Source organism: Anomaloglossus baeobatrachus, chromosome 1 (genome assembly GCF_048569485.1).
Source record: "Anomaloglossus baeobatrachus isolate aAnoBae1 chromosome 1, aAnoBae1.hap1, whole genome shotgun sequence".
Lineage (NCBI taxonomy): Eukaryota > Metazoa > Chordata > Amphibia > Anura > Aromobatidae > Anomaloglossus > Anomaloglossus baeobatrachus.
In genome coordinates, this window is record NC_134353.1 from 154,656,751 (window position 1) to 154,683,823 (window position 27,073).

At 47.5% G+C, this 27,073-nt stretch overlaps 1 protein-coding gene across 1 annotated transcript in view; it reads left to right on the plus strand.

Moving 5' to 3' along the window:
• The first annotated feature begins 684 nt into the window (after positions 1-684).
• The window catches only part of LOC142309097 (uncharacterized), a 234,679-nt gene continuing 208,290 nt past the window's right edge, over positions 685-27,073 (plus strand). The window contains exons 1-2 of the mRNA XM_075347157.1: positions 685-798; positions 4,009-4,219. Of these exons, the coding sequence (XP_075203272.1) occupies positions 4,085-4,219 (135 nt within the window). The 5' untranslated portion in view covers positions 685-798; positions 4,009-4,084. The remainder of the gene's footprint in view (positions 799-4,008; positions 4,220-27,073) is intronic.

Genomic DNA, 27,073 nt, shown 5'->3' on the forward strand with positions numbered 1-27,073 from the left:
ACACACAATGCAAAGACTGAGTCAACTTCTCCCCTTTTCATTTGATTCAGGTGTGATTTTCATATTGCCCACACCTATTACTTGCCACAGATGAGATTGAACGAGCATCACATACTTGAAACTAAATTGTTTGCCCAGAGTTTTGAAAAGGTGCCAACAATTTTGTCTGGTCCAGTTTGGGGCTTTGTATGAAATTATGTCCAATTTTCCTTTTTCTCTGTTTTTTTTTTTTTTTGTGTTGTTCAAATACTCACACAAGAAATAGACATGTGTATAACAAAAAGTGTAATTGCAGTCATTTTCTGGGAGAAATACTTCATTTTCTGGAACAATTTTAAGGGTGCCAACACTTTCAGCCATGACTGTATATAGTCCACATTAATAAGAACCATGTACAATATATCCAATCCCAATTTTGGTCCTCTTCCAGCAGTCAGTCTGCACTTACCGTATATTTTTAATACAGATTTGCATAGTAGTGAGACCATATATTTTATTTTACAAGCCCTTTCACCTACAGAGTATAAAAAAGTTAAAATGTCTGAAAGGGATTTTTACTCCGTCCAGCCTTCTCCCCCAACCTTCTCGCCAGTGTATTATGTGTGTTTCCATAGGAATGAATACCTAAGGCTACTCAGCCTTCTGGAGCTTTCACATCAGTAAGCGAGCCTCTGTCTTCTTGTATATAACTTGTAGCATCTTCCAGATTATTATGCAAGCTCTCCCCTTGTCTTCAAGAAACTCTATAAAATCGTGATCAGGAGAGAAATAATCAGTAAGAAGGCAACAGAGGGAGAGGTAAGCTGCTTTCACTGTCATAGAGAAGTCTGTCTAGGTGCTCTTAGGCACTGAGGAAACTTATGGAGCCCAAATAGCAATGGTAGATGGACATTATTTTCTCCAAAACCTTTCATGGCAGGACTTTCTCCTAATATGTTTATTATGGTTATTTCTTTTATTGTATTTTACTTTGATAACTATAGTTGTTCTCTACATTCTCATCCATTTTTTGTTGAGCACCCCAGAAGATGATGGAACTATACAAATCACATTTGTCTTATAATTACTGATAAAAAAGCCTTTTGTAAGTGATACATAATTATCTATTTTTTTTCTTCATTGATTTCATCTATTGTCATCTTAGTTTCAGCAATTTTTTTTAGCCATATGCATGTATGTATGATAATGTTACATATATCATTTATATTGAAGTATACCCAATACATCAGTGGGGTAAAGGAGAAATACCTGTATAATAGATGTGAATGCATACCTGTCTTAACAGCACCCAATTTTAAAGAGGCTGTCCGTTACTTTTACATTGATGGCCTATCCTTAGTATAGGTCATCAATGTCTGATTGCCCATTATATGACACCTGGCGTCCCTGCCGATCAGTTGTTCTCTTCACCGGCAGCCTGTGGCTAGAAATGCTCAGATCTAGAGCTGCCCCATCTTCTGATAGCAGCAGTGGCTGGGTACTGCACATCCGATTCTTATTGGTTTCAATGGGAGGCAGTGTACATTACACGGCCACAGCCGCTATCAGCTGATGGGACATTTCCAGAAAGAAGCATTTCTGGCACCGACAGCAACTATTCAGTGGGGATGCCAGGTGTCAGACCCTGGTCGGTCAGACATTGCTGAGTTAAGGCCCCGTTACATGCAACGACATCGCTAACGAGATATTGCTGAGGTCACGGAATTCGGGATGCACATCCGGCGTCTTTAGCGATGTTGTTGCGTGTGACACCTACATGCCACCGTTAACCATCCGAAAAAAGGGAAAAATCATTGATTGTTGACACGTCGTTCCTTTCCAAAAAATCGTTGATCTTTTATGACGCAGGTTGTTTGTCGTTCCTGAGGCAGCACACGCTACGTGTGACACCTCAGGAACGACGAACAACAGCGTTCCTGCGTCCTCCGGCAACGAGTTTAGAGTGACGTTAATGCGGCTGCTCTCCGCCCCTCCACTTCTATTGGTATCCTGCTATGTGACGTCGCTGTGACGCCGCACGAACCTCCCCCTTAAAAAAGAGTTTGTTCGGCGGCCACAGCGACGTCGTTAGGAAGGTATGTCCGTGTGGCACGTACTAGCGATATTGTTCGCCACAGCGATTTGCCCGTGACGCACGCACGACGGGGGCGGGTGCGATTGCTAGCGACATCGCTAGCGATGTCACAGCATGTAAAGCGGCCTTTATCTTAAGGATAGGCTGTCAATGTAAAAGTAGTGGACAACCTCTTTAAAATAGGGTGCTTTTAAGACATCTGGCTGTTTGACAAGCAAAAAAACTGTGATACAATCTGCATCAGATACTCTTAACGCAGAGATGAACATAGGCAAAAGTGCATCAGTGTTAAAGTTGTGGACAACCCCTTTAAGTCAATACCTGGGTTGCCAACCATCCAAAAATTCCAGAACAGTCCATAAAAATTGGCTATATTTTTGCCGTGTTCGTAAAAAAATTTAAGGCGTCTGTAATGTTTTTGAAGCTGAAGAAATTTATACAGATTATTTTGACTGTAATTATCATAACTTTACAATTTGCACTGAATCCATCTGATGTCTTCATATCAGAATTATGGGCTGTAAACATCTATCACTTATAATCATAATGATTTGTTATGGTTTTCCAGAGTCCATAAAAAATGTTGTCTGTTTGTGATTTTTTGATCAATTGCCCTGAAAAATTAAAAACTCAGGTTGGCAATCTTATTTAATAGGGTCCATTACGCACCAGTGCTGTTATCATGGAAACAACAACACAGGTGTGAACAGATCTGCAATATGCAGGTCTACGAGATGTTATACGATATATTCAGGAAAGTTATTCTACAATATCTAGCGAAACTTGTTCACATACTCTGTTTCCCCAAAAATAAAACCTAGCCCAAAAATAAAACCTAGTAGGATTTTTTGGGGATTTTTTGAGTATGCTTAAAAAATAAGTCCTACTCCAGAAATAAGCATTAGTAGCGCTTCCATAAGGAAGTGTCCAAGTAGCTAAAAAAGTTAAAGAATACAGCAGAACTCTTTATTAAATAAAGCAGGCATCTCCAAAAGGAAGCAGACCCCCCCCCACAAAAAAATATCGCACTCACAAGACCCTAAAACAATTACATTTGGCAAGTGAAAATGGTGGATGGGCTCTCACACAGAGCTCTTTGTCACTGTCAGGTCCCTCGGCCTTCCAGCTACTTTGCACTGCAGCTCTCACAAACAGATCAGGTACCAGTATTACTGTGCACGAATAATACTGCTTCTACTGTAGTTACCAGGGGAAGCCAACCACTGTAGAACTCACGGGAACCTGCCAGTGATGCAGATTTATATGTGAGAGATCATTCGCTTACCAACTTTAATTGTTAGGCTTCTGATAAGTGCGATTATTTTAGGGGTGTCTACTTTCTTTTGGATGTGAACTTAGCAGTACAAAGAGAATGATAAATTTAAGCAGGTAATTTAAGCCACTGTAAATATGGTATGTACCCACCACTATAGGACTGGATCTGCACCATGAGAATAGCAGATGAGATAAGAAAATGTACATCTGAACCAGTAATGGGATAAACACAAAATGTTGATGTTCCAGAATGTGATGACAGGTTTATATTTAAATAAATGTTGATTTTTTTTTTATGTGGATTGTTGTTCATGGGAAAATATAAGACATCCCCTGAAAATTAGCCCTAAAGCAAAAAATAATATAAGACTATCTTATTTTCATGGAAAAAAATGGTAGGTGTTATAGCGAACCCATAAAATAGTGAAATAGAGGGGTAAAAAAAATAAATAAAAAAAATAGCAGAAGCACTGGAGACACGTTATAAAGTTTGGATCCATGCATTTAAAGAAATCTGATCCTAAAGTATTACATAGGTACATACTTAATATGATTGAAAAAAAGACAAGTCCATCAAGTATTGCATGATGCACTTTATATATCTGTTTTTTTATATGAATAGGACTTGCAAAAACTCATAACATTTTTTTCCTCTACAGACTTATGGGAAATTGCCTAAAAGTACATAGGGCGAAAACCTTAACTTCAGCTTGTAGAGAGTAGAATTCATACATTATGGATAACATTCAGAGGAGCCGCACTGCTAGTGTACCATACAGGAAGAAACAAGAAGCAAAAATACATTTCTTTAAAGAAAATACCGTCATTGGGATACCAAGATTCTTCACTTCATCAGCTAGACTGATACAGGTATATCTGCAATCTTCAATTTTATATCATTTTCACATTATAAAAATGTTTTTTTTCCCTTCTTGTGGTTAATAGCTGTTGTGGGTAAATATTATTGGAAAAGTTTTATCTAAAGGGAATTTTTAGTTCAGCCTTTTATGCTTGAGATAGTTCCCTATACATAGTAGAAAAAAGGCCGAACGCTTTGATTTGGGCAGGATTGACCAACCATATAAAGTGCATGGGGGTCTCCCAACTGTTACCTGACAGCTTATGTTAGATTGCTGTCCTTCAGCTGACGGCTGTCTCTGACCGCCCAACACTCAACGGTATGTTCCTGTGTTCTCTATAAGAGAACTGTTGCTAAACATTTTGGCAGAAACTTGTCATCCCACTAAACAAAATGATTGGTAAGTGGGGAGATAAGCTGCTCCTAGATAATTCTGATAACAGCTATCTCGTATAGAAGTCAGGACCGCTTACCTGAGCCGAACGTTCCTGTGTATTAGGAGATGGAAGAATTTGCTGCCAGCTGCACTATACTTTACCCACCTGATGTCTAGTATGGCCAGTTATGGGGCCCGACTGTCCAACAGATAACCTCCAACTCCGCTTTCATTGGAGTTATCTGGAGACCATTGTTACTAGAAGGTATTGATAAGACTAGTGTCAGAGCTGTAGTAAAGGCCACGTTTCACTAAGCAACATCGCTAGCAACATCGCTGCTGAGGCACGACTTTTGTGACGTAGCAGCGATGTTGCTAGTGATGTCGCTGTGTGTGACATCCAGCAACAACCTGGCCCCTGCTGTGAGGTCGTTGGTTGTTGCTGAATGTCCTGGACCATTTTTTAGTTGTTGCTCTCCTGCTGTGAAGCACAGATCGCTGTGTGTGACAGCGAGAGAGCAACAACTGAATGTGCAGGCAGCAGGAGCCGGCTTCTGTGGACGCTGGTAACCACGGTAAACATCGGGTAACCAAGAAGCCCTTACCTTAGTTACCCGATATTTACCTTCGTTACCAGCGTCCGCCGCTCTCACACTGTCAGTGCCTGCTCTCTGCACACGTAGCTGGAGTACACATCGGGTAATTAACCCAATGTGTACTGTAGCTAGGAGTGCAGGGAACAGGGAGCCGGCACTGGCAGTGTGAGAGCGGCGGACACTGGTAACTAAGGTAAATATCGGGTAACCAAGGTAAGGGCTTCTTGGTTACCCGATGTTTACCGTGGTTACCAGCGTCTGCAGAAGCCGGCTCCCTGCACACGTAGCAGAGTACACATCGGGTAATTAACCCGATGTGTACTGTGGCTAGGTGTGCAGGGAGCCAGCGCTAAGCGGTGTGCGCTGGTAACCAAGGTAAATATCGCGTTGGTTACCCGATATTTACCTTAGTTCCAAAGCGCAGCATGCTTCCACGCGTTGCTGCTGGCTGGGGGCTGGTCAATGGTCTCTGGTGAGATCTGCCTGTGTGACAGCTCACCAGCAACCCATGTAGCGACGCTCCAGCAATCCCTGCCAGGTCAGGTTTATGGTGGGATCGCTGGAGCGTCGCTTAGTGTGACGGTACCTTTAGACATTCTTTCACCAGTGTCCAATATACTTCAAATACCTTGGCCCTGGTAAAGTGACTTGTTGGCGTCCCCTCAAATACAGTACCCAGAGCAAATGCCCAGGTTGCCTACCCTTGCCATGCCTTGACTGGGGGTGCAAAATTATTGTAGCTTAATTCAGAATTTAATATAAAAAAATTGACATATACATTTCATGATCATTCTGTATCCAATGGTGATATTCCATAAAGATCATGTCCTCTAATGGGCCAAAGAAACGTCAGTCCGACATTGTATTTCACTTTTAAAACATTAATAAGGTGCTACTCAAAAAAGCTTGGAAGTCTTTGATGATAAAGTCAGACATATAGTTTATACTACCCTGTGTTTCCAAAAATAAGCCCTAGCTTGCTTTTTAGGGATTTTTGGAGTAAGCTTTAAATATATAAGCCCTACTCCAAAAGTAAGCACTAGTTAGTCAGTGCCTACAGCGCTAGGTTATGTCACGTGATGCTAGGATATGTCACTAACATCACGGAGACATAACCTAATGCTGTAGGCACTTGAATAGGCATAATGTAGCTCCCAAATCGTCCTGCCGCTTCCTCCCACCATGGCAGGGTAAAATCTGCTCTCTCGCTTCTGAATCCCACCTCCTGAGTTTTGCCACCTGGTTCCTGTCTCCAGGCCGCTACTGCGCTATGATGTTTGCTTGGTTGTCTGCTCCCGAGTCTCGCCTCCCAAATGCTGCCTCATGAGTCCCGCCTCCTGGCCTCTACTGCGCTATGGTATGGGCTTGGCTGCCGCTCCAGGGTTCCACCTTCTGCCTCCCAAGTGCCACCTCTTGATTCCCACTTCCTGACCGGCCCTTACGCGCCTCGCAGAAGCAGCCATGTGGGACGTCACAACCACTGTTCCCGAGACCCGCTCCAGACTCCCGCCTTCTGCCCCCTCCCAGTTGCATAGAGAAGAAGAGTGCCGTTGCCCCACAAAGTGTTTTGAGGGTACCTGTAAGTATTACCATAAGAGACACTGACACTGCACCAGCAATTGTGAATGTAAGTTAGGGTTAAGGTTACTAACCCTAAAGCTGGCCATACACCTTCAAACTGAAGCTGGCCATATACCTTCAAGGCTAATTAAAGCATTAATGTGTGATTGTTGTTCATGGGGAAAAAAAATAAGCCTCCCCACCCCCCTCCCCAAGTAAGCCTTAGCCCTTTTTTTTGGAAACTAAAATAATATAAGACCCTGTCTTATTTTTGGAAAAACACAGTTTTAGAATTGAAATATTACATCGACTTTGATCATTAGGCATCATTCACACATCAGTATCTTTTGTATCAGTGCTTGTAGGCCAAAGCCCGGAGTGGAACTTGTAGAGAAAAACTATAATTGAAGGATTGACACCCGTTCTGTGTTTTGGAGATACTTCTGATTTAGGCAAATACTGATGAAATACTAATCACAAATACTGATGTGTGAATGAGGCCTTATGGTGGCTATTTTTCAACTCATAGTATCACAGGAAAAACAACACAGATAAAACAGTGACCTTGACAATACTGAATAAAGTTAATATACAAGGTGCTGTATAGAAATACACTTGAATGGCTATGAATATGACGCTCTTCAGGGTGTGGGCATCTCTTGCTTCAGTCAAATATTGTTATATGGTATTGGCTACTTATACTAATACTCATCTGAAGGCAAACCAGAGAAGCAGGTTGTTTGCCCTTGTTAAGTCCGAATATAATTAGTAAGCTGCAAAAATACAAAAGGTCAAAGAACAGGTCATTCATATTATGTGAGGTGGCAGCACAGAAGCATGAATGCAGGTGTTCAGCTGATGGATTGTGCCTTCTATTGTTAGGCCGTCACACCTTGAGACAGTAAACCCTTAGGCTATGTGTGCACGTTGTGTACTGGCCCTGCAGAAATTTCTGCAGCGATTTGAACAGCACACGTGCGCTTCAAATCGCTGCAGAAACAAAAGCCGATTCCATGCGCTCTGCATGTAGCCCCTCCTAGCCCTTCCCATAGACAGAGCAGGGACTTCATGCAGAGCGCACAAAAGAAGTGACATGTCACTTCTTAGAACGCGCGCTTCGGGCAGCAGCCGAAGCGCTGCGCTCTAAGACGCCACATGTGCACGTCTCCTGCATAATCTCCATAGATTATGCTGGGGACGCAGGACGCATGCAGTTACGCTGCGGTGCAGATCGCAGCGTAACTGCATGCAATTACGCAATGTGTGCACATAGCCTTACAATGCAAAAATGATGTTTGGCCATAAATGATCTTTTTCATAGATTTTGATCCCCAGAAAATAAAACAGTTGGCAGAAAAATATATGATGAGGCGCAAGAGGATAGTCTAGCGGCAGTAGTGGGTCAACACTATGAGGTCAGCGACAACCAAAAAATACAATGATGAGGAAGAATCAGAAGTCAAAGGTCAAGCCAGAAGAATAGATGTTCACAAATTCAAAGGGCAAGGTAACCATCAGCTCAAATGCAGGTCATCGGAGTCATAATCCAGACTGGCTGAACAATATTACAGCATACAAGTATGACCATTAAGGCATGGGTCAGGAGGCCCCTTCCTGTATAAACAATACATCATAATACATACAACTCTGTGCTTCACTTCTACAAGTAAGCCTATTTCAAAACCCTCATCCCCTCACTATCCAACAATCCTAAAGGACTCTTTGACATTTTTCATTCCCTCCTCAGTCCAAGAGTAGAGGCCCCAAACACCAACCTCAGCGATGACCATCTGGCCAATTACTTCAAAGAAAAAAAATAACCATATCCGACAGGAGATTTTCTCCCAATTCCCTAACATCATACATTCTCTTCCCTCTTGCACTTCATCTAGCTCAGTTTCTGTCATTGAACCAGTCAAAGAAGAAGATCAATGCTCGTCACATCATCTTCTTCTACTACCTGATACTGTTCTCTCTTGGATTTTCTCCTGCCTCTCTGACCGCTACTTCACTATATCTCTTGCTGCCTGCTCTTCTTCTCCTCTTCCCCTTACTGTCAGGATTCTTCAGGGTTTAGTCCTAGTCCCCTCCGCTTCTCCTATGTATTTTCCCTATTGGACAAACCCTGAGTATATTGAGTTTTCAGTACCATCTAAATGCTAATGCCATCTAATTGTACATATTGTCTCCTGACACAAACCCTGCATTACTACAAAATACCAGTGATTGTCTGTCTGCTGTATGTAGCATCATGTCCTCCTATCTAAAATGGAATCTGTCAAAAACTGAAATCCATGTGTCTCCTCCCATGTAAACTCAATATTGCCTTTTCCATTTGTGGTTCTACCATTACTCTGTGACGACATGGACTCTCATGGGTTAAAGTTTCTTAAAATCCAGCCAGACAGCATGATAGATTGTCTATAGATGGGGGAGAAGTCCCTCATTGTTTTTACAAGACTCTTGTTGACTCAATGTAATTGTGTTGGCCACTGAAAGCTAGACATATTGTTCTCCAGACATTTCCAGTAACCATTGTATTGTAGTTGTGTATTGATAATGTAATTACCTTAGTAGCCATTGTCTAGTCGGTGACTCCCAGTTTACATGTACACCCTCAGTCTTTCTATGCACATCATTTAAATGAACATTGTCCATGCAGCTTGAAATTCCTCCAATGGGAGAAGCAATCTTGTCCTACCAATCGATGAGGACGCAGTGTATCCAAGTGGAAGGTTGTGGCTATAAAAAGGATTTCTTTAAGCCACCAGGGGTTGTTGATGGATGCAGATGGATCCAGTCTAAGCTCTTTGGAGCTGACTAGAGGATCAGGATATCTTATGGCTTCAATCTAGGGACTCCGGATCCGGTTGGAGACCATATCCACAGCCTAGGGATTTCGACTCCGGCTGCCAGGATTTTAACATCAAACCAGGACTACCTAAGGAGGACACTCAGGTTGGGACAGTTCAGTCACCTGTTACAGACTTTGCAGACCTCAGACAGCTTGGAACCTGTGAGGCATGGACATTCTAAATCCCTGGTGAGCCAGCGGAAGGGTGAGACTCAGTTGCCTGTTACATTTGTGTGTTTTGCTGATTATGTGTTATGTGCTGTTAATTGTTTGGGGATCCAATAAAGTCTAATTATTGTGGTTCCCTCACCCTGTGTTGTCTGAGTAGTGTTACACCCACGGTTAAGGAGGCCGGCGTTCAGTTGGGATGAGCCCTGAGCCACGCTGTCTTTCTAAAGGCGGCGGGTTTTAGTGGACGAGAGCGCCCACTGAGCCCCGTGTCTCCACATACTCCTCAGCAGCACAACTGCTGTCTTGGGGTTATATTTGACTCAGATCTTTCCTTCACACCCTACATCCAGTCACTTGCTTGATCATGTAACCTACACCTCAAAAAAATCTCTGGAATTTTACCTTTTCTTTTCTTTGACTTTTCAAAATCTCTTACTGTTGTCCTTATTCATTCTCGAATGGACTATTGCAACTCTATACTAATTTGTCTCCCTGTTACTAAATCTTTCCCTCTCCAATCCATCCTGAATGTGTAGCACCCAGAGGGCAGGGGTTGTCAGGCACAGGGAATCTCGTACCTGCGTTACCTGTCATCGGGCTGGTGTGATGATCCGGGATATCGCGGTGGCCTTGCCCGGCTTTGTGCCCCGAGGTGTACACCAATAGAGATGAAAGGTGGTTGGGATAGTAGTAGAATTAATGTCGTGATGCCACCTGTGGTATGTGGCCAGGCATTTAGCTGCCGCTGCTGTCGCTGTCCTCCAGGTCGGATGGTAGTAGTAGGCAGAGATGGTATCGCTCCCCACAGGTGGAGCAGGCCCCAGGGAGGATGATCAGGAGAGTAGTGATGGCATTTGGCACCGAGGTGCGGGGCAGCGGTGCCGGTGATAAGAGTCCGAGTCAGTGGCTGCGGTTCCAGGTGTCTTTACTCACTCTTTGTGCTTGCCCCTTCCAGCTGTGAGGCACCTGGGCAGAGCGTTTCGCTCTCAGCCCCAGGCCCCGTGAAGAGAAGAAAAGGTGATGGTGTCGTGTCCCAGAACTGGTGTCCGGGGTAGACTGATTAGTGATTGTGTAAGTGTGCTCCTACTTCTACCATAAGTGGAACCCGCCCCCCAGGTGGCTGGTTTCAGTGACCGGGGAAGTCCCATGACTCATGATGGCCACCCCCCTGCCTACCCTGAGCCTTTACCCCCTGGGAGAAGGCTCCTAAGCTTTATGGAAAGTGTGAATGTGGAACACCAGTGATTAACCCCCTCCTTACCTTGAGGTGAATACCTTAGTTTAAATGAGCTGCAATACTAAGTGGCGACTGAAGCCTCAGAGGCACCACAAATGCAGCAGCCAGGATCATATTCCTCTCCAACCACTACACCGATGCCTCTACCCTGTGTCAGTCATTGCACTGGTTGCTATCTGCTACAGAGTCCAATATACACCTAACACTCTCGCCCACAAAGTGCTCCTCAGTTCTACACCGCCCTACATCTGCTCCTTCATCTCTGTCTATCTCGCAACCCATGCCCTGAGTTCTGCTAATAACCTAAGACTAACAACCTCAATTATCCAAACATCCCACTTCTTCTCCAAGACACTCATGAGCTGTAACAATCTTTTGGAATGCACTACCCAGGACACCAGGACAATTCGATTAATTCACAATGCCCACAGTTTTAGGCCTTGAGCGCACTAGAAAATGGAATTTTCTTAAGAAAATTCCGCAGGCTCTGAAAGATTTCCGCACCCGCAGGAAAAAAAAATGCAAAAGCACCGCACTGAAATCCACATGCGTTTTGGTGCGGTTTTTCCGCAGGTTGGTACATGTGTTTTAATGCATTCAATGCAATAAAGCACATTGAAAAGAAAAAAAAAAAAGGTCATTTCCTTCTGATAGATAGATATCTAAATAGATAGAGGGATAATATATATATATATATATATATATATATATATTATCCCTCTATCTATATATATAATTGCCTTATTCTGTCTGTCTGTCTGTCTGTCTGTCTGTCTGTCTATCTGTCTGTCTGTCTGTCATGCTCCAAAATTGTGTCCTTACGGTGACACAAAGCTGATTGGCCGCTGGGCTCGCCATGGCCCCGCCCCCCCACACCGATTGGCCGCTCGCCCAGGCTGCGCCCCCACACGGATTGGCCAGCCGCTCGCCCAGGCTCCGCCCCCCCCACAGATTGGCCTCTTGCCCCGGCACCCTGCAGGCATTGGCAATTCGGCCACGCCCCGCCCCGCCCCCCTCACGCAATGCACGCTAGCTCTGGCCCCGCCCCCTCCCTCCCCCCGCGCATTCCCCGAACTGACACGGCTGTCACGGAGGTGAGTACTGAACTCCCCCCCCCCGCGCATTCCCCGAACTGACACGGCTGTCACGGAGGTGAGTACTGTACTCCCCAAGTACCCCCCCCCTCCCCCGGCCCCCGCTCGCACGGGAGTGGTGTGGATACGTTGGTAACCATGCTCGCATGGTTACAAGCGCATCAAGGTCCTGCTGCGGCGGAAGATCCACACGCACACACATAACAGCACACACACAAACATACACACACATCAGATCACACTCACTCTCACACACACACCTCACACACACCTCACACACACCTCACATTGCATCCACACACTCACAGCACCCGGCGATATCGCTTGCTTCTCGGCCTCGATACTGTGCTGTTCTGACCTTCCAGGACCTGACGGAGGATCACATGGCCAGAAGCATGTGATATCTCCAGATGTTGTGAGTATCAGCGCGTATGTGCGATATCGTCAGTGTCTGTGTGTGTGAGTGTATGCGATCGGGTGTGTGTGAGTGGATGCGATCGGGTGTGTGTGAGTGGATGCGATCGGGTGTGTGTGAGTGGATGCGATCGGGTGTGTGTGAGTGGATGCGATCGGGTGTGTGAGTGTCGGCAGAGGAGCACGGCGTGCTGGAGGAGGCTGGGAGCAGAGAGGCTGATCATGGGGAAGGCTGGGAGGGGGAGGCTGATGCAGGGGGAGACTGGGAGGAGAAGGCTGATGCTGAAGGAGGCTGGGAGGGGGAGGCTGGGAGGAAGGAGGCTGGGAGGAGAGAGGCTGATCCTGGGGAAGGCTGGGAAGGGGAGGCTGATGCTGAGGGAGGCTGGAAGGAGAGAGGCTGATGCTGGGGGAGGCTGGAAGGAGAGAGGCTGAGGCTGGGAGGAGAGAGGCTGATGCTGGGGAAGGCTGATGCTGAGGGAGGCTGGGAGGGGAAAGCTGATGCTGGGGAAGGCTGGGAGGACGGAGGCTGGGAGGAGAGAGGCTGATCCTGGGGAAGTCTGGGAGAGGGAGGCTGATGCTGGGGGAGGCTGGAAGGAGAGAGGCTGATGCTGGGGGAGGCTGGAAGAAGAGAGGCTGATGCTGGGGGAGGCTGATGCTGGGGGAGGCTGGGAGGAGAGAGGCTGATGCTGGGGAAGGCTGGGAGGAGAGAGGCTGATGCTGGGGACAGAGAGGAGAGGCTGATGCTGGGAGGAGAGAGGCTGATCTGGGATGAGAGAGGCTGATGCTGGGAGGAGAGAGGCTGATGCTGGGGGAGGCTGGGAGGGGGAGGCTGATGCTGGGGGAGGCTGGGACGAGGGAGGCTGATGCTGGTAGAGGCTGATGCTTGGGGAGGCTGATGCTCGGGGAGGCTGGAAGGAGAGAGGCTAATGCTGGTGGAGGCTGATGCTTGTGGAGGCTGATGCTGGAGGAGACTGGGAGGGGAAGGCTGATGCTGAGGGAGGCTGGGAGGGGGAGGCTGGGAGGAAGGAGGCTGGGAGGAGAGAGGCTGATCCTGGGGAAGGCTGGGAACGGGAGACTGATGCTGAGGGACGCTGGAAGGAGAGAGGCTGATGCTGGTGGAGGCTGATGCTGGTGGAGGCTGATGCTGGTGGAGGCTGATGCTGGTGGAGGCTGATGCTTGGGGAGGCTGATGCTGGGGGAGACTGGGAGCGGAAGGCTGATGCTGAGGGAGGCTGGGAGGGGGAGGCTGGAAGAAGGAGGCTGGGAGGAGAGAGGCTGATCCTGGGGAAGGCTGGGAAGAGGAGGCTGATGCTGAGGGAGGCTGGAAGGAGAGAGGCTGATGCTGGGGGAGGCTGGAAGGAGAGAGGCTGAGGCTGGGAGGAGAGAGGCTGATGCTGGGGAAGGCTGATGCTGAGGGAGGCTGGGAGAGGAAAGCTGATGCTGGGGAAGGCTGGGAGGACGGAGGCTGGGAGGAGAGAGGCTGATCCTGGGGAAGGCTGGGAGAGGGAGGCTGATGCTGGAGGAGGCTGGAAGGAGAGAGGCTGATGCTGGCGGAGGCTGATGCTGGGGGAGGCTGGAAGGAGAGAGGCTGATGCTGGTGGAGGCTGATGCTTTGGGAGGCTGGGAGAGGGAGGCTGATGCTGAGGGAGGCTGGGAGGAGGGAGGCTGGGAGAGGTAGGCTGAGAGAAGAGAGGCTGATGCACACACACACACACACACGCGCGCGCGCGCACTGCACAACACACCACACACACACACACACACACACACACACTGGGAACCACAAACAACTGCCCTACACAGACACCCACACACACAGACAACGCTGCACACACACAACACCCAACACACAAACACCGCGGCACACACAAATATACGCACATACCGCACAACACACACATTGCACAAAACATACCTCCCCCCAAAACACACCACACACACACAAACCGCGCAACACACACACAACGCTACAGACACACAGCGCTCCACAAACAACGCAACACACACAACACACATACAACACCGCTCTCACCCCCCGTCACACCCAGACAACACCCAGAACATGTACAGCGCCTACACAAACACTTGGTAACTACACACAACAACATCTATATATATATATATATAACAAAAATCATACATGAACTACACAATACGTAAATTCTAGAATACCCGATGCGTAGAATCGGGCCACCTTCTAGTATATATGTATAGATATAGATAGATAGATAGAGGGATAGATAGAGGGATGGATAGATAGATAGATAGATAGAGGGACAGATATAGATAGATAGAGGACAGATCAATCAATAGATAGAGTCCCTGTGAGTACACACTGCAGTTCTCACGAGCGGGCTGATATTCTCGGCTGCGAGAGGGGGGGCATTAGCCATGGCCCTCGCTAGCTGAGAATACCGGGCCGCCGCTGTGTGTTTACCTTGGCTGAACAGTAAAAATACGGCGGAGCCCACGTTTTTTTTTGTTTTTTTATTTTTAATATGTGCGTTTGATTTCTATGTGTATTTCATATGTATGTGGCTGTGTGTGAGTGTGATCTGTGTGTGTTTACGCCCTGCTCCGCTTCCTCTTGCTGTCATAATGACATCACTTCCCTGCAAAACGCAGGCAGTGATGAACATTATGTCCTGAAAACGCGAAATACCGCAGTGAATAACGGAGGAAAATGCAATGAAACGCACATAAGTTGCTACCTGCGTTATTCCATCCGGGATTTCACGATTACATTACAGTTAATGGAGTGAAATCCCGCAGCTACCTGCGGAAAATAAATGACATGCAATTGTTTTTGCTGCGGGAATCCCACAGCAAAACCTGTAGCTGTCAAAATCCGCCTAGTGCACACAGCATTTTTTTTTGCAATAGGTTTTGCTGGTGAGCCACTGCAGAAAGGTTATGAACATTTTCTGCAGCGAAACATGCAGCAAATCCACGGTAAATCCACGGTAAAATCCGCCTAGTGCGCACAAGGCCTTAAGCGAATTTCTTTAGACTGGCCTACCGCCTCACCTCACTTATCTAACTATTCCTGTTTTGCCCTCTACAAAATTTTCTTGCAAATCTGGTCCCTTGTATCATCTGTTTATACACCCTTCATGCACTTAATAGCCCCCTGTACCTGCACTTTACAGATACTGGCTGGTGAGCGGTCGATGCATCCCTATTTATTGTATTGATAGCTGGACCAGGAAATCTAATAATTTTTTACTATTTACCATTTGTGTTACCCTTATTTCCTCATTGATCGTAGGGCCTTCACTCTTCTTGGTGTCTGTTGAATTATGTTACTTTATGTCTTTATTGTCTGTACACGTTCCCTGTGAATTCTATTTGAAATATAGAAATAAAAATTATTATTACAACTGGTTATTAACTGGTCGTCCAGGCCACTGGCTTCTTTGCCATGTACACGTTGCCTTGGCTATGTGCCCTGTACACAAACTGGATACAGAGGAGCAGCAGTGGGATCACGGAAGGGTATGTAACAAATATGGTTAATTGATGAGAGGTAATAATAGTATTGGTAGACAGATAATTAGGTGTCTCTTTGATATTGCCACAGGCAAAGCAGTAATGAGAGGAGCCAGTTGCAAGTTGTCCTATAATTCATTCCTAGCTCATCCCATAACTGTTCACCCAAAATACGGGTTCTTTTCTTGCCCGGAGTAGGAAATAATGACTAGTATCTAAGGTATATAAGACTCCATTGTGTGACATGGAGTGCACAAACATTTAGGGATTAAGGTTGAAGAACTGGGATACACGGCATAGAGGTCACTATTAATTAACATTATTCACATACTTGATTTTTTTTGTGGCATACCAATTACCGTACTTCTTTTCCTTCTTTTGACAACGTTATTATGCTGAAAAATTTCTTGTACAACATCTCAATCCTGAAATATTTATTTTATACCATATCAAAGTAAAAGATTTTGTGCGTAAATATCCCAAAACACATTAGATAGGTGCGGAAAGAACACTTGTTTAACATATCCACGAAGAAAAAAGAAAACAGGCGGCACTCACCCTGAAAAAAATGATTCTTTTATTTCACCCAAAAGTATAATATTGCAGAAGGGGGATGCGGAAGACAGCCTGGATGATGGCAGCCGTTTTGCGCACAATGGTGCTTCATTTGGTCCTGATAAAGTTTTTTAATTATTTAAAAAAAAAACCAAACCCTGCTAGGGGTCACTTGTATTTTGAAACACAGCCAAGATAAAGAACACAGCTGGGGTCTGCAGCCTGTAGCTGTCTGCTTTATCTGCCCTGGGTATCAAAATATGGGGGACCACATGTCATTTTTTAAATTATTTATTTATTTTTTACATCCACTTCGAGGACCCAGACAGCTAGCATGAGGGCAACCAATCACAGACATTGGCAGAGAGGGTGGGGTCGCAGTGTGACTGCAAACAATCATAGACGCTGTCACAGAGCATGGGCGGGAGAGGCAGGGAATTATCATAAGGTTTAATGAACGGACCTGGCAACAGTGTGACAGCCGCGAAGAAACTCAGTAAGTATAATTGTCCTGCTTTAATCCCCACTATCCTAGCTTTTGCAGTGCTCTAGCCCTTTATCTGGGTGGCTGAATCCAAAAAGTAACATGGACTTCCCTGAGAAGTTCTGTTCGGGGTCCGTGCACGGTTCTGATTCGGCCATCACTACCCGTGAGATATCAGGTTCATCAGTGGAAAAGGGTGTAAGTCTCAAGTTGTAAATAGGATTATGCAAAGGGGTGCTGGATGAGGAGCTTGTGTTACGTTGAAAGTAGCTACGTTAGATAACTATTATTATTTGAATAATTATTACATAATTATTCTTTAATTCAGTTGTGTTTTTTTCTATTTGCTTTTTTCCTTACACTATCTGGTAAAACGAAAGGTGAAACTCACCCTCACCATGTTGGCAAAAAAAAAAAAGGTTACAACTCTTTGAAGAAGAGTAGGAAGAAATGAAAACACAGAAGCAAAAAATATTCTCATGTTATAAAATTGCTTTAGTTAGACAGCATGAAAATAAGCAAGTTTGTAAATTATTTGGGGGGTTTTTTCTATCTGTATTTATTCTGTAGCTGTAAAGCTGGGTTTACACACTGCAACATCTCAAACGACATCGCTGTAACGTCACCGGTTTTGTGACGCAATAGCGATGTTGTTTGCGATGTTGCAGTGTGTGAAACCTATCAGCGACCCGGCCCCTGCTGTGAAGTTGTAATCATTACAAATCGTTCAGGACCATTCCTAGGTCCTTTGTTTCCCGCTGTGCAGCAAGCATCGCTGGAAAGTTTCAGTGTGTGAAAGACTTTGCAGCGACTTTGTTAGCAACTTCCCTTTCAAAAGGCTGCTTATCAACGTCCCCAACAACCAGCTAGGTCGCTCTGCAGGTCCGGATCGCTGTTGCGTTGTTGGCCAGGTTTGCCTGTTTGACTGCTCACCAGCGACTTAGCAGAGACTTAGGGAGGTCGCTGTAACGTCACAAAACCGGTCACGTTACAGCGATGTCCTTTGCGATGTTGCAGTGTGTAAACCCAGCTTAAGAGCTGTTGTCTTACATAGTGTAGAGCTTCTTCCCATGTTGGCCACTAGAGCCCGCCCATGTGCGCAGTCATTACATTCCAGGAGAGAAGTTAACATCTACTGTCTCATCCCAGTCAGCTCTCTCCAGCCAATTGATTTCTATATATCGGTTAACTACTCACCTCCCTTCCCTTCCTTTCAGTTCATGACAAACTGATTTTATCCCTAAATATATTGATAAGTGTAGAGTCAGGACAAAGTCTGCAAGACGTTTACTGTGTAGTAGCAGAATAGAGCTACTCACCAGACCTGTAACTTAATTAGGAATGCCATCCCCAAGCAACCAGGAACTAAGGAGACTGCATAGCGCTAAGATGCTAAATAAATAATTAAATATCCCCCTTTAAGGGGTCAAAAACGTAATTATAATTTCAACCCCTTGATGACATATGTAGTAACTGTACGTCATACTGGGGAAGGTGACTGCGTATGGACAGGTTTCAAGAGTTAAGCTCTCTTCATATTCGTCTGATGCTGGCTATATTACATAGCAAGCATCTGTGGCTAGCAGTATTGTCTGGAGCTGATCTCCGATAGCTGTTGTCAGTCATTAAATGCCATTGTTAATCTCTGACAGCGTAGTTTAACTCTTTCATAACCTTTGATGTATATTCACATCAAAAGTTGTCTCTCTGCCTTTGATGCAGGCTAACACACTGAGCCGCATCTTTCCCTGCACATGACGACTGATCTGATCAGTCATCATGTACCTCTAACAGCCGAGGGAGGATCAAAGATCCATCCGTAGCTGTTAACCAGTTAAGTCCTGCTGTCAATCTCTGAGTGAGCGTCACTTCCTGCTCCTATCGGCGCTCCCATGACGTGATCGCAGAGTACTGATGGCTTGTCATGACAGCCATGGATGTCATGTCCTGACGATCTTCCTGTGAAGTTGGCATTCATAGGAGAACATGATTTTTGCTACACAGAGCAGAGCTGATGCCCTGCTCTTTATATCACAAGTGATCAGACGAACACGGCTTCAGGTAGGTCGCCTAAGGGGACTAGTAAATACAATAAAAAGTTTGAAAAAAATATTTAAAAAAAAGGAAAAAACTAAAAAACACAAAAGTTCAAATCACCCCTTTTGCCTCATTGGAATAAAGCATTTCTATGCGAAACGTGTGTGGGGTGTGGTGGGACCTTGTCTGTTTACTTTATCCATGTGACTAACTTGTGATCTTCTTCTCTGGGTATTATTCCAAAGCATTTAAGTCCTGTTATTTGTTTGTTGTTCCTTACTTAGGTCATTATTATCATGCTAATACTCTTGTGAGTGTCTCTTTCTCTATTTTTGTGTGTATTAAACCCATTATGGATTAACCCTTTATGCACTGATTGATCTTTGTTAATTACTGCCTCTCCATTTTTCTGTAGTTTTTCTACTGATGCTATTGTCCTTCCTGCCTTATTCCCTGTGGATGCATACTTATACGATGGGCTGCTGATACGTCTTTAGCTTTACCCAGAAAGAAACGAGATAGGATGATGAAACTTTACATTTATTGCACATACTCTCCACTGATGTCAACAACCTTCTTACATCGGTATTTCAACTTCTTTAAGCCTCGTGTGATGCCCCAAGGCTGTGGGGTACTCAGTCCTGGGCACATGGTGCGCAGTGTGAGGAGGACAGTCGTGGTCGCGGCCGATGCCCGGTTCCGTGACCCTGGGTCTCGGTCCGATTAAAAAGGGGGTAGAAATAAGAGAAAAAGGAGAAATAAAAATAAAGAGGTTTTCAACTACACCACTTGCGGTATGCGGCCAGGTTATTGAAGCCGCTGCTGCAGGGTTCTGCTGGGCTTGATGGAGTAGTGCAGCTTAGGCGTTTTGGGCCCTCCGCAAGCAGGGTTAGGCCTCCGCAGTGGATGATGGGGGTTATAGTAGGGAACAGTCAGTGTATGTGTACGGAGGCGATAAGGAAACAGTCAGTACCAGTATTGGAGTTTTAACTTGCCTTGTCTTTATTTGGTTTCAGTGTTTGTACCCGCTGGTGTCGGTTCCAGGTGTTCCTGCTCCTCTTGTTCTCCGTGCCAGCTGTGACCTGGGTTGGTTGTCCTCCATGCACACTTGTTGTTGATGGGCTCCCATGGCCTAGAGCTGCTTGGGAACCCCTCCGTTTCTGTGTTGGTCCTATTGCAGGCAGCCTGGACTATTTAAGGGGTTCAATCCCCGATCCCCTCTTTGCTGCTGATGCTTCAGACTCTTTGGTTGGCGATGGACCTTGGAGATCTTCTCGCCTGGCAGATTTAACAGTTGACCATAAAGTGTCTCGCTGTCCTAGGGTCTGCACCCCGCCTCGTGCTGAGTCCTGTGAGCCTAGGTTCCAGACTTCCACAGGCGCCCCGCGGTTCCTCACTCCTGTCATAGCACTCCGTTGTTACTTCAGGTCTTTTCCTTTCTTTCTGTACTTTCACTCATTCACTTCTCCAACTACTACTCTCAACGTCTCCCTCCTTCACTTACTTTTCTGACTGAACACCACTTCCTCCTGCCAACTTTCCAACTGACCACTGGCCCCTCCCCTTGCTGGGTCTCTCCCTACAGATTGGGTGGCGACTACTTTAGGTATTTGGAAACAGATAGTAGTCAGACGGAGCTAGATTTGGTGAATATGGTGTGTGGTTAACTAGCTGGAAGCCCAGCTCTGCCAGTTTTGCCATTGTTGCTTGTGCAGTGTGAGCAGAGGCATTTTGCAGGAACAATATTCCTTTGGACTGCTTGCCGCGCCTTTTGGCCTTCACAGCTGCCTTCAATTGGTCCAAAAGTTCAATGTAATAACTTGCATTGATGGTGGAACCCTTTTGAAGGTAGTCCACTAGCGGCACGCCCTCCTTTTCCCAGAACACAGACACCATCACCTTAGTGGCTGATTTTTGCACCATAAACGTCTTTGAAGGTGTAGAACCACTGTGCCTCCACTCTTTTGACTGCTCCTTGTTTTCAGGATCATACAAATAAATCCAGATCTCCTCCATAGTGACCATTCGATCCAGGAAGTTCTTACCAGTCCGGAAATGCTGACAAATGGACCGGGAAGTTTTCACTCGCATGCTACTCTGATCTGTTGTCAAACATTTGGGGACCCACTTTTCAGGTAGCTTCCTCATGTCCAAATGTTCATGGATAATGACACAAACACGTTCATGGGAAATCCCTATGATGTCTGCTGTTGCTTTAGCTGAAATTCGTCAATTCTCCAGTATGAGGTTGTGCACAGCATCGACGAATTCTGGAACAACAACCACTTTTGGTCATCTTTAAACTCGCACTTGTAGAGCAAGCACGCAAACACACAGTTTACTGCTGAACGCTACATGCATCGAAGGAGGAAGTTCATCTTTGGGCAAAGTTAGCAAGTAATGTGCTCCCGTCCCCCACAGATGAAGAGGGGCGGTAGCACTAGCATCCTCCAGTGCTGTATGCCCCCCCTAGTGCTTAGTGCTATATGCACTCCATCCCTGTAACCTTTTCCCTAGTGCTGTATGCTTCCCACTCTAGTAACATGTATGTCCCCCTACCCAAGTAACGTGTATGAACTCCTAGCAACATGTATGCCCCACCAGTGCTTTATGCCCCTCGGTGCTGTATGCCCCCCACACCCGTAACATGTATGCTCTCAGTGCTAAATGCACCCCCAGCAACACCTATGCCTCCCCAGTGCTGTATTTCCCCCAGTAATGTGTATGCCTCTAGTGCTGTCTATGCCCCCCAGTGACATCTATACTCTCCAGTGGTGTCTATACCTCCAGTGCTGTGTCTATACCCTCCAGTGATATCTGTGCACCCTCAGCCTCCCCTGTGATATCTATGCCCCACCCTCCCTTGTGATGTCTATGCCTCCAGCCTCTCCTATGATGTCTAAGCCATCCCAATGATGTCTGTGCCCCCAGCATTCCCTTTGATATAGTTGCCTCCAGCCCCTCCAGTGATGTGTATATGTGGCGCCCCTGCAGTAACCAGGTGCCACAAAAAAAGGTAACATCACTGTAACAGCTCGGGTCCTACATAACTGTGCCAGTCAGTACACACACCAGCACACCAGGACACTTACACTCCAAAACCAGGTTGGGAGACTCCCTTAGAACCAGGTGACAGGGCTGGGCACTGTGAGCTAACAGACAGCCAGCTGAGGAGGGAAAGACCAGACCTGGGGGGAGGAGTGAGTTGCCGGGAAGTCAGTTTGTGGGTGAACAAGAGCAGGAGAGTGTCGGTACAGCGGGAGAAGAGTGGCGCTGTAAAAGAGTGTCGCTAGTAAAGAGAGAGCTGAAAGGACAGGTGTCAAGACAGATAACAGAATCTTGAGACACAGTGAAAGAAGCAAAGACCCTGCCAAGACCTGGGTAGAAAGATCAGCCACTCAGAGGAGAAAGTAGCTGGAGAGCGAGAGATCAAGCTCCAGGGACAGTGGAATCCTGTGGGAGTAGAAATACAGGGCTCCCACTACTTTGCACGCACGGAGTGCAGATCCCAGAACAGACCAGGAATTCATATACTGTAGCCACCATGTCTCCTGTGATGTATATAAAGCACTTGCTAGCAGATATACGGCCGTACAGTGCACTGAGTGTGGTCATGTTTGTTGGCTATTAGTCAGGTTCACTATGTTTCGATTTTGACCCTCGCCGGAATTTTTTGGAGAGTATGAAAACTATACATTTCTGGAAAGTTTATTGTATAAGCAATAAGAATAACAATGTTTCCATTTGCCCTGACTCATACGCTGACGCCATATTGGATTTCACAAAATGGCTGACTTGACATCAATTTTCCTTTATATATATCAGCTTGTAAATAATATAAACATACTTGATTTTAATAAACATGCATTTTCAGGGCAAAGAAATGCAAGGGTATCCTAATAAATACTCTAGATTCAACTAAAAATTATTTTTATTTATTTGGTATTATTACTTGTTATACAAGTTGTCGTCCACAAATAATATACAGTATAATGTTTTTAATTTTTTGAGCCCCCGAGACTTTTTACATACCGACAGTTAAACGGTCTGTACGTTCCACCATTCTTGAAGAAGGACGCTTTTGTGTTCTTTTCAGTCGATAACACGGACTTTGCAGAGGATACTCCTGATGGGAAAGGAACCACACATGGAACTATAACTGCTGTATATCAAAAAGCTGATGTTGCTGGAGAACCTGTTGCACTACCCTTGAACATAAAAGATGCCCACACTTTATCTGTCACTCCATATCATGTACATATGAAGCCCTGTGACAAGCCAAAACCACAGCATACCAAGAGAACAGAAGACTTTGTCACAAGCAAGAAATCATCAGGTTCCAACCAACTATCGCAATTTGGATGGGTTGTTGCTACTGTTGTTTCCAGAATGCAGCAACAACAGAAAGCATCGAGCAATATTCCTGTGTGGGCAGGATACAACTCACTGTTGTCCGAAAGGAAACGACTTACTAACATCGGAGCCTTACCGCTGCCTCCAGACCTGGCACACGAGGACACCCAGATCCAGTATGAAAGTGATGATGACAGTGATGGTGGCGATATGTAAAAAGTATCGGGGGATGAAAAAAATTAAAAACATTATACTGTATACTAGAAGGTGGCCCGATTCTAATGTATCGGGTATTCTAGAATTTGTGTAGTTAATGTATGATTTTTGTTATATATATATATAAATATATAGAGGTTGTTGTGTGTAGTTGCCAAGTGTTTGTGTAGGGCGCTGTAAATGTTCTGGGTGTTGTCTGGGTGTGGGGGTGTGTGAGAGCGGTGTTGTTGGTGTGTTGCGTTGTGTGTGTTGTGTTGTTTGTAGAGCGCTGTGTGTCTGCAGAGTTGTGTGTGTGTGGTGCTGTGTGTGTTGCGTGGTTTGTGTGGGTGTGTGTGTGTTTTGGGGGGAGTTATGTTTTGTGCAGTGTGTGTGTGTTGGAGGAGTAGTCCTTGGGAGAGAGGAGTATAATAGGAGGAGTAGTCCTGGGGTGAGAGGAGTATAATAGGAGGAGTAGTCCTGGGGAGAGAGGAGTATAATAGGAGTAGTTGTCGCGGGCGGCGGGGCGCTGCACTCGATAACGCTCGGGTCCGGCGCTGCTGCTCGGTGGCTTAAGCGGTGGGCCGGATCCGGGGACTCGAGCGGCGCTCCTCGCCCGTGAGTGAAAAGGGGGGTGGTTTGGTTTGGGGATTTAGTCCGTGACGCCACCCATGGGTTGTGGTGAAGATGGGCACCACCGCTGCTGGTGACGGGGATCCCGGGAGCGATGGTAGGGAGCAGCTGGGATGTTGTTTTCCCCCTCCATGGGTAGGGGTTGGTGGTCCCGGGGCCCGGTGGTGTGATGGGGAGGCAGGGTCGGTGAGGTGCAGGGTTGCAGGGACAGCGCGGCGCGGTGCCGGATGGCACGGGTATACTCACTCAGCAAGAGATGCACAAAGTCTCCGGTAAACCAAACGGCTGGATGGACGGGTCGCGCAGCCGGCTGCAGTGTCTCTCCCCGGACAGGTGATGGTGGCTGTCTCTCCCTGCACCTTTGTGTACTGTCTTGACTACGATGGGTTCCCAACGGTAGTCCGCTCCCCGGTGTATGGATGCCGGAGGAGCCCGTTTTGCTTGCAGGCGCTGGCCCTTGGGTTTCTAGCCTGTGGCGGTGGCTGTATACCCCCACGGTGCGGACGGTTGCCTTCTAACGGGTCTTTGGTTGTTAGGAAACCCCTGGGGTTCTGGTCACACTCGGATTTGACTTTTGGCTCCAAGCTTGGTCGGGGTCTGCTATCGCATCAGCATCCTTTTTCTCCAAGCAGCAGTCTTATGGCACAGTTGCCGTAGCTGCCGCTCCGGGTCAGTTGGTGTGGGGGATGGGCCCAGCCGGAGTCCCTCCGTGCCGGCTACGACCGGCACCTTCAGTAGGGAGGGGCCCCACTGTGACATGGTCTGCTCTGCCGCTTGGCAGCTACATTCCCACGGTGCCTCGGCCGAGGCTGGGTGTCTGGGAGCGGTCAGCGTGACTTGCGGTGCTGGCGTCTGATCGAGGATCGCCTCCGTTGCGGCCAGGATGAAAGCCGGGACGGGTGCCAGGGCGGTGACAATGGTAGGGTCCGGGCGTTCTCCCACAGATGCTGTGGGCTCTGCTACCGGTGACAGGGGTAACGGGTCGGTCGGGGCGGTGACCGCGGGCGTGGGCAGTGAGGAAGGTGGTGTAGTGGATGGCAGCAGGCCGGGCCCCTCAGACGCAGCGGCCGTTCCCTCGGGGACATAGTGGTGTGGGTCGCTTACCCACTCCTCTGAGACCACCTCCACTCCAGATGCCCGCACGGTTGCGACCAGGCCCTTCTTCTCCGACATCCAGTCCGCCATCATAGAGTGGCCTTGGCCTGGAGCTCCTGGCACATCCTGCTGCTGGATCCAGGAACGTGTTCTGGCAGAGTCCTGGCGTCCCTGAACTCTGTAGCGCTAATTACATGCGGTCGATAAGCACCGACGCTCCTGCGGCCAGCGCTCCTCCAACGGCTCCGTCAGGCGCATACATCTTTTTTCCCGTCCCCCCACTTCCGCTTTGTGGGCGGGGCTTCACTTTCGCGCCTTCCCTGCTCGGAGAAGACGCTCGAGCGGGAAATCTTTTCGCCAAAGATGGCGGCGCTTCAAAATTTTCTGCTGGACGCCGCCGACGGAGACCACAAGGCGCACTTCTACTGGTAAGTAGATCGGTTCTATCCTGTTCGTGATGCCAAGTTGTCGCGGGCGGCGGGGTGCTGCGCTCGCTAATGCTCGGGTCCGGCGCTGCTGCTGCTCCTCGGTGGCTCGAGCAGTGGGCCGGATCCAGGGACTCGAGCGGCGCTCCTCGCCCGTGAGTGAAAAGGGGGGTGGTTTGGTTTGGGGATTTAGTCCGTGACTCCACCTATGGGTTGTGGTGAAGATGGGCACCACCGCTGCTGGTGACAGGGATCCCGGGAGCGATGGTAGGGAGCAGCTGGGATGTTGTTTTCCCCCTCCGTAGGTAGGGGTTGGTGGTCCCGGGGCCCGGTGGTGTGACGGGGAGGCAGGGTCGGTGAGGTGCAGGGTTGCAGGGACAGCGCGGCGCAGTGTCGGATTGCACAGGTGTACTCACTCAGCAAGAGATGCACAAAGTCTCCGGTAAACCAAACGGCTGGATGGACGGGTCCCGCAGCCGGCTGCAGTGTCTCTCCTCGGACAGGTGATGGTGGCTGTCTCTCCCTGCACCTTTGTGTACTGTCTTGACTACGATGGGTTCCCAATGGTAGTCCGCTCCCCGGTGTATGGATGCCGGAGGAGCCCGTTTTGCCCGCAGACGCTGGCCCTTGGGTCTTTAGCCTGTGGCGGTGGCTGTATACCCTCGGTGCGGACAGTTGCCTTCTAACGGGTCTTTGGTTGTTAGGAAACCCCTGGGGTTGTGGTCACACTCGGATTTGACTTTCGTCGGCGGCTCCAAGCCTGGTCGGGGTCCGATGGCCCTGCCTGTGTGTGGTAGCTTCACTTTGCTCCCCGGTCGGTACTGGCGGGCCACCGTCCGACCCCGGACCTACGGTTCCGCGTTGATCCACCACTCCTGCAGACGGCCACCACCGTCTGCCAACCTTCCTGTCAGTGCCTGGGCCACAAACCCAGACACTCTCCACTTTACTCCTCTCACATCAACCCCCTTAAACTACCCTCCCCTCTTTTCCCGCCTCCAGGCCTGTGAACTCCTTGGTGGGTGGGGCCAACCACCTGGTTCCGCCCCACCTGGTGTGGACATCAGACCCTGGAGGGAGGCAACAAGGGTTTTGTGTTTGGCTAATGTTACTGTCTGGGGGGTGGGGGTGTGTGTTACCTGTGACGACCTGGCTAGTCCAGGGCGCCACATAGTCCTGGGGAGAGAGGAGGATAATAAGAGGAGTAGTCCAGGGGGAGAGGAGTATAATAGGAGGAGTAGTCCTGGGGAGAGAGGAGTATAATAGGAGGAGTAGTCCTGGGGGAGAGGAGGATAATAGG